The sequence below is a fragment of the Zeugodacus cucurbitae genome, chromosome 5 (genome assembly GCF_028554725.1).
Source record: "Zeugodacus cucurbitae isolate PBARC_wt_2022May chromosome 5, idZeuCucr1.2, whole genome shotgun sequence".
NCBI classification, from domain to species: Eukaryota; Metazoa; Arthropoda; class Insecta; order Diptera; family Tephritidae; genus Zeugodacus; species Zeugodacus cucurbitae.
In genome coordinates, this window is record NC_071670.1 from 56,534,175 (window position 1) to 56,542,817 (window position 8,643).

Here is an 8,643-nt window from a genome sequence, read left to right on the forward strand (position 1 = left end):
AACACAAAAATACATATACTTTGAGGGCGGCATATGAATATGTGTAATGTAACGCTGAGTGACAAATACAAGAAATGCATGAATGAAAAAGGCTCATTTGTAATAGTCACACATTTTGAAAATTGCAAAATACTAAATTAATTTTAAACTGAATTGCATGCATATTATTAATATAAATAAGTTGTAACTGAGCTTATATTGCCCACATAATTGGATAAACATTGTAATTAAGCGCAGAAGAGTATTAATTTTCCACATTATTTGGCAACAGAAGGAATTTAGTTTGGGAATTTAATTAAATTATAGAAAAAATAGAAATGTATATATATACTAATATACTTTTCACATACACAAGTCAAACGAAAATGAAATTAAAGCGACAAAAAATAATAATTTACCTAATTTAAAGTTTTATTCAAATATAAATACCTTCTTTTATATAAAATATATATATATTAATATAAAAATATGCGCTGATGTATCTACCAATATAGATATACATATATAAACATACATATATAGCCAAATGTAGCTCATACGCCCACGCGTCTTCAGTAGCAAAACAAACAAATCGACCGGCAGTCATTTGAGTGTATATACATATATTTGTATGTGTCATTAAGGCACATATATACATATTTGTTTTTGCCCATTAATTATAATGACAACTGTAACGCTTGGATTCTACTGTGAACAGGATTAAAAGCGACACACATACATTGATATTGATATATATATATTCCTATATGTTATCTAGAATGCCTAGGCCATTGTACTAAATGGGTGAATAACTTGAAAATTATGTGAGATTAAAAAGTGATTGTCGAGGATTAGTTGCTAAGCAGGAATTTATGTGGGAAAAGTGAAGCAAAAAGGAATTTCAAAATAGCATGCGAAATATTTGGTGACAAATTGTTTGAAATATTAAGAAGCAGTTAGTTAAAAAAAAGTATTTGGTGAGTTACAAAAATAAAAATAAATTAAAAATAAGAAAAAAATTTTAAAAAATTATATATAAAAAAAATTAAAGAAAATAAATAAATAATTTTTAAATTTAAATGTAAAACCAAAAACAAATTTGTGTAGTATTTTAAACGTTGCAAGTGTACTAGCAATGGTATAACTTAAAAATATATTTTTGTATTTGCTAAAAATAAATTTTACAAAATTGTTTTTTCTTTAAAATTTTAAGGACATTTATTTTTATACACATAAATAATACACAATACAAAGTACAACTATTTACAATGAGTATTCGAGGCATGTAAGTATTTTTTTTTTTGCTTTTTTGTTTTTGTAATGTTATTTTGTTTTTGTTGCACAAAAAGTGTTTACTTAAAAACTGTGTCAGCGTGTCTTTGCAGCGTAGAGTAAATTTTCTAAAACATATTTTTAACAAAAAAAAAAAATAAAAATTTTAAGAAAAAATTATTGAAAATATATTATAATAAATTCGAAAATATTTTTTTTAATATTATAAATATGCTAGCAACATTTTTTCAGAATTAACTTATATATATAAATATATTTTGCAGCTCATTTCTAGCGGAGCTTCAATCCAAACTTTTTCACCGCTCGTCCGCTTTACTTCACCTCCTTCGCCTTTTCAGCCTCCAGATAGCTACGCATCACGCAATCGCCCAGTCCCAGCTTGTCCATAATCTCCAGTATATCTTCACAGAACTTCGTCTTTGCCGCCACTTCGTCATCTTCGCAATCCTCTCGACTCTTCGACATGCGCGCAATTACTTGTAGTTTGGCATCGATTACAACATAATTGCTGTCCGGTATGAAGCTGGAGCTCTTGTCTCTCAAATAGAGTACGACCGATTTGAGTGACTTCGAGTTGAATTTCGAACTAATCGCGCCTGAAGCGAAATCTTGTGACTTGATCATTTGTGCATGCGTCGATTTCTGTTTGCAAACCAAGCAATTCCAATTGGGATGCGGCAGACCGGTGGTCTCGGGTACGGCAAGGCCGGTGCAGTTCGTATCGCGACAGTAGAGTGCGGAAATGAAGGCGCCTTTTTCCTTTAGCGCGAAAAGAATAATTTGAAATGCAGTTAATGTTTGAAAAAATGTGAAAAAAATGCTTTTTAAAAATCCACGCTCAATAACTCGAAATCACACGCTCTCAAATAGGCCACTCTCCACTCAAACTAAACATCATTTGCATCCACTGTTTCTCTTTCAAAAATAATTTACTCTTCCTTTTACTATAAAATTTTAAATTCCAATGTTTTTAAATGCGAATACAAGAAATTCCAAATATATTTTACTAAAATTTCAAAAGTGAACTATCTGCCTTTTCTCAACATAACAAAAAACATACCTCCTCTCAACTATTGCCCATAAATATTAATGCTAATGTTTAATCTGCTATTTATCAAAGTATTCCTGTGCTGTCTGAAGAGAACATATATTCACTACAATTTTTCATGTTGTTGTTTCTTAAGCGGATATTCTACCAAGACTATTTGAAATCATAGCTTGATGATTTCACACATATTTATATTTGTAAATAATTTAAAGAAAAAGTTAAAAAAAACAAATTTCTTAAAATTTCAAAAAAGAAATGAGCAGAGCATAACTTAATATTCGCTTCTGATCGGATATTAATTAAGACTTCCTGTATATCATTCAAAGCGAACAAGTGCAAACAAAGTGGCAGATGAGGTGTTGTAAGTAACTATAAAACGTGAGTATATAAAAAAGGGATGGGAAAGTCGGCTCTGACTTTAATCGAGAAACGCCCCTCTACTGAAAACAATATTTTTGAACTTTACCTTTAACCACCCTTGTAATCAGCGACCCCGAGAACCCCCAAGTAACAATTTTCAAGAGATTCCGATGAATTTGGATCAGCCATTTGAATTTGGAAAAACTAAGACCTGATTCGTTATCAGCAACCACGAAAACCCCGAGTAACGAGTTTCAAGCGATTCTGATGAATTTTTCAAAAACGCTTTTCGCCATATCGGATCCGCCATTTTGAATTTTGAAAAACTAAGGCCGGATTCGTAATCAGCGGCCCCCAGAATCACCGAGAAACGAGTTTCAAGCGATTCCGATGAATTTTTGAAAACACTGTCCGCCATATTGGATCAGCCGTTATGGATTTTGAAAAACTAAGACTGGATTCGTAATCAGCGACCCCGAGAACCCCCGAATAACGAGTTTCAAGCGATTCTGATGAATTTTTCAAAACACTGTCCGCCATATTGGATCCGCCATTGTGAATTTTGAAAAACTAACACCGGATTCGTAATCAGCGACCACGAGAATCCCCGACTAACGAATTTCAAGCGATTCCTATGAATTAAAAAAAAAACGCTGTACGAAAATAAATTTTGGTTCAATATTTTAAAGTTTATCTATTATGGGATACGAGTATTTGGAATAATTTCTGATATTTTGAAAAAAACATTGATAATAAAACTACATTAAAGCTTAGCTACAGATATATTATTAAAGTGGCCTAGCTCAACAATTTCAGCACGACTACAAGGTCGATAACATATGATCATTAGACGTGTGTATTTTGGTGAGAACACTCATAAATTTGGCGAACGATCTAAGATCTGTTACTAAAAAATAATGAACTGATGTGAAATAGTGCTGAATTATGTCCATATGATCATAGAAACCACAAGAGCAAACCTCAAAACTATAATGAACATCTTGGCAAGTTCTATACATTTCGTTAACAATAATGTTATAGGTTTTGAGGTTACAGTGATTGATTTCATCTGAATAATAGAGAGACGTAAAAATATGGATTACGGATTTTTTACCTCCCAACTATGATAGGACCCAGATTCTGCATAGGTCTAACAACTATATTCATATTAAAAATTTTTAAACGTAAAAGATTTATAGATATCTCGCCACTACATTAGTTCCACACCAAATTCACTTTCAACTAACAAGCACTTAACGAACTGGAAAGATCACCACTTCTTATTAACCGAAAACTATTCATCATACTCAACACAACCGAATATACAAGTGTTTTATGTTTCCTATTTCAAATTTCAAAGCAATTCTTTCGTCAAGTGAATTCCACAGAAACGGCCTGCCAATTAAAGCAAGAAATCTCACTAGCAACCGCCACTTAGTACTTGGCGAACGCCGCTTGCCTGCGTGTGGCCCAAGTTCAAGAACAACAGCAGTGGGTCGAAAACGATCGCACAACGGCCATCAGTCAATTTGACATACACACGTCCAACAAGGCGCCTCACAGCGGCCACTTGCTTGCTATTGTTTTTGTTTTGCCTCCGCTTTTCCACACAATTAAATATTTTGTTTTCAGAATTTCATTTCGCTTTTATTAATTTCTTTTTGAATTTTGTTTTTGTTTTAATTTCACACATACACACGCATTCAGCGTAACGCTCAAGTTCGGTGCGTTTATTTTTATAGGAAAATATGATTAGTAATTAAATTAGCACCTTATTGCTGTGGGGTTGGCGAAATGAAACTTGTGGAATATGCTAGTCTCACTCTGTTTTTTCCTACTAAGCAGGCATACACAAATATTTTTGCACGTAAATATTTATTGCAATTTTCTCGAGAAATTCATATTTTGATCGAACTACGGTTGCGTTGATTTCTCTCTTAAAGGCGATATTTACCCGAACAAATTATTTTCCTAATAAAATCACATTTCTTTTTAATTTTTTTCTCAAAAACACTTCTATACAAACGAGTTTGGACCGATAAGTACATAGCCTACAAAAATACAAAATTTTTTAAATATACTGACTATGATCTCAACATGGTCTCCTGTAAATTGGAACCAGTTGTATCCCACCTTCCTTAATCTATCAAAAAATACGTTTATTAAAAGTAAAAATAATAAAAAAGGGAACTGGTCAATTTAAATTGTGAAATAATAATTTTTGAGTTGCAAAGGAGTCTGCTTTTTTGTAATTTGGCAACTAATTGAGCCAAGAATGCGTCGTAGTAGAGCTCTGTGACAGGTTTGTTCATCTTCATGTATGTTTCAGGTTTCTTCTATATAGATCACACCAAGTGAATCCCAGAAAATGGAACCGTTCTGACCGTTACGACAGTTTTCGCCTTTCACAAAGCAGGTTGGCCGCATGAAGTGTACTGTTTCGAATTTACCTTTATCTCTGGTGTGTATACCAGTGGATCCATATCCATAGTTTCGGGGCCGTCGACGATCCATAGACAGCATATAAACTGTTACCCAGAGGACACAAACTGTCTCAACTAACACACGCACCCTTAACACGAGATGATGGACTTCAAATACTTATCGCACCACCCTCACAAGTAAATATATTATTCTAATATCTTTTTTTTTCATTTCTGCCAATCGTAAAATTCAAGAATTTGCTACGCTACATACTTTCACACGCATCGTAGGCACTCCAAGGCTCACTAATAAATTTTTTAAATGCTACAACAACAGTATAGGCATTTTTGAAAAGCTCGAAACGTTTAGATATGTATATTTCAATACATATACGCTATTAAGTGCCTTCAAAAAAAAACGTTAAAAAACTAAGTGACTGTTAAAATTTTGTACAAATTTATTTTATAGTCAATGGCTTAATTGTGGTGTTTCGAAAACACCCCCTTGATATAAAAAAATTTTATATAAAATATATATAACCAATACATGTAAATATGTATATTTGGGAAATCTTTAAATGTATTTTATTTATTTTTGAGCTGCTTAGCGCGCTATTTCTGTCACAGATTTTTATGATTTGGGATTTATTTATGAATTTATTTACGTTTGTTTTTGATGTTAATTAGCTGACTATTTCTATAAATTGTTGGCGTTAATTTTTGAAAAAAAAAATAATAAAAGAAAAGAAAATGTCGTTGAATTGCGAGCAGTAATTGCTAAGGAATTTGAGGTGATGTCAAAAAGAACTTAGGGAATTTAAGAAATCTAAAAAGAATAAAAAACTTGCTCATTCAAAGGCTAGATATCAGACAAGGCCAAGGTTACAAGTGATGTCTCAGCAATTTTAATTGTTAGTAAATTTGCTTGTCCGTAGAGTAGCTTGATTCACACAGGTGAGTATTTACATCTGAGTAGGGCAACGATACTAGTCTATATCTCATTCGAAAACAGTCTTAAATTTCATTAATTATATCTAACTACTTCATGAAAAGACTGATTGACCTGTTTGGGAGCTGGAAATATGGTGCCTCTCTGAATTCTGCAAAGCCGAAGGACTTGCAAGTGAATTCATTCATGCCTCATTATCACCAAACTGGAAGAGGGCCGGAGTTCCAGAGTTTGCGGAGTTCATTTTACAGATTTGGATAGTTGGAACTCGTATAGACTTAAGCTCTGGTTATTGCCGGTACTTCACTGAATAGGGGTTAATCGCAAGATGGCCAGTAGAGTCATTGGATTCAGCAATGACAGTTTTTGAAGTTAAAATATATTTTTAAGAGATATTGGAGCCATAAAGACTTTTCAGCAACTGCTCAAGTGAGATCTCCCGTCTTACGGATCAACCTTAATACTCTACATAAGTTAAATTGAATTCTAGGAATTATGAAGACAAAATCCATAAAATTACATTTCCAAGAGAATTATTTATCAGAGAACATTTTTGGAATCTTCAAACTGGAAAGCCTTTTCAAAAATTAAAAAAAAAATGCCTGCCAATAAAGAATTCATTGCAAAGATTCACTTCATAAATTAAAAAAGTATATTCAAAAAGTCATTGAGCTCAATGTTTAATAAGTTATCCGAACATTTTACTACACACTTATTAATTCTTCTTGGTGTTCACTTTTATGACTTATTTCCCCTAATTTCGAAAATTTCACTATTTCAAAGGCTTGCTTTCGGAATGGATAATAACTCAATAAATTTTCAAATATTTCAGATTCCTGCCTATAGCACACTATCCACTACATCTACTCCGCTAATTTCACTTTCACTAACCACTTTCTCTGAAATATTTTTTTCTATCCACAAACACCTCTCATAAGCACACTTACTGTTGGATCAGAGCAACGCGAGCACTTGCAGGTGAATCCTTTCTTCATTTTCAAAAACAAATGACGTGCAATATTGCCCGTAAACAATTTCGTATATGTGGTGGTGATCTCCGCGCCAGCGGGTATATCCACCGAGGCGCGCACCACCATATTTCTGGTCTTCTCCTCGAACATGTAATAGGAATTAGGAATGCAATCGTGATTCATGACAGCGAATAGGGGGAATAAAGCGCGATAGAGAAACTCTTCATTATCATTGGAACGATCGGCGGTCTCATCGAAGCCATTCGTACGCAACACAGCAACAGTGCGATTCATAATCTCGATCACTTTTTTGTCGGTGGGGAATTCATTAAAACCCTTGGCGGCATTGCGCACTTCAGTACGATGATTATTATCCAAATTCGCTTGCAAGCAATAAATGAGATCACGCTGATCCTTGGTCAAATTGATGGCACGTCCGACGCACAACAAACGAATCAGCAACGAGTTGGCCACATCCGGTTCGCAGGGTTTCCACGATTTGAAGAGTGTACAATCGGTTTTGTGTTGTTGCTTTTTGCCGCACAGTGAGCAGACAGGCAAACCGCAGCCCTGGCGACACATAAACTTGGTATCGGGCAATATTTTGAAGCAGATCGAACACGAGTTGAGCGTATCCTCGGCGCGCGCAGAAGGACCGATCAACAACGGACTGTCGCGAAAGATCACATCGCCGCGTTTGATGTCGCGTGTGGCGAAAATGCCGCGTCCAGCTATCTTCGAAACGCCGATCTCCCAAGCAGGATCAGTGTCCTTAAAGGGTGCCAAATGGAGTGTGATCAATTCAGCGGTGCGCTTCGGACAAATCATAATTGTCGTGTGTTATTTTTAAATTTTATTGAAATTGAAATTCGAAAAGTAGTCACAAGCACAGAGTTACAATTAAATTTTCTTTTCTATTTCACTAAAAATTATTTAAAATTTCAAAAGTAAATAATCCTTTGTCACTGCACTTGTTTCAGTTTTTTAGTGTTAATTTGCTTCTATTCTGTTTTTTGCACACGTCTACCGTTAGATCAAGCGTAAAAGCTTTCACTCAGAGAGAGTTTTTTTTTAATATTTCGCGCTACGTAGCCGTTGGCAAACTGTCGCCGTTTTCCAGTTTACAACGCTTTTATTCGAAAATCACAGCACTTTTCAAATAACTGTGTGAAATATGCTTGATCTCAAAATAAATGACGACGCGATCGCTAAGATCGCCAACCACTACCGCGCCATGAGCACAATATATGCACGTAGCCTGCATACTCACGGAGAGTGAGCGCCAGTACACGAGTGTGAGTGAAATTAACGAAATCTTTGCAAAATTTCTTAATTTGAATTTAATTCGATTCAAATTGAGTGCTTGCCGCCATATAGACCATGTAGAAAGCGTCTAGCAATAGTGTTGTATTGTTTGCGGTTTTGGTTTGAGTATTCAGGAAACCCGAATGAATTTGAGGAATAGGGTTTAGTTTAAGAACCGAACTATTGAAGTGTTCGATATATAAATGTGGATAGGTTTGAAGTTGAATGTTTATGGTCTAACTTGGTAATATTTGTTCATATTTTAAATTGGGATTATAATTACAAACTGCTCTCTTTCCATTATATAACTTGTAA

The 8,643-nt window shown here is 34.2% G+C and overlaps 1 protein-coding gene across 1 annotated transcript; it reads right to left on the reverse strand.

Moving 5' to 3' along the window:
- Positions 1-1,330: 1,330 nt before the first annotated feature.
- On the reverse strand, positions 1,331-8,184 carry LOC105209067 (SET domain-containing protein SmydA-8). Its single transcript, XM_011179246.3, has 2 exons — positions 7,000-8,184; positions 1,331-2,031 (listed from the first exon to the last, which is right to left on the reverse strand). The coding sequence occupies exons 1-2, from the start codon at positions 7,849-7,851 to the stop codon at positions 1,585-1,587; spliced, it is 1,299 nt and encodes a 432-aa protein (XP_011177548.1). The 5' UTR covers positions 7,852-8,184; the 3' UTR covers positions 1,331-1,584.
- Positions 8,185-8,643: the final 459 nt, after the last annotated feature.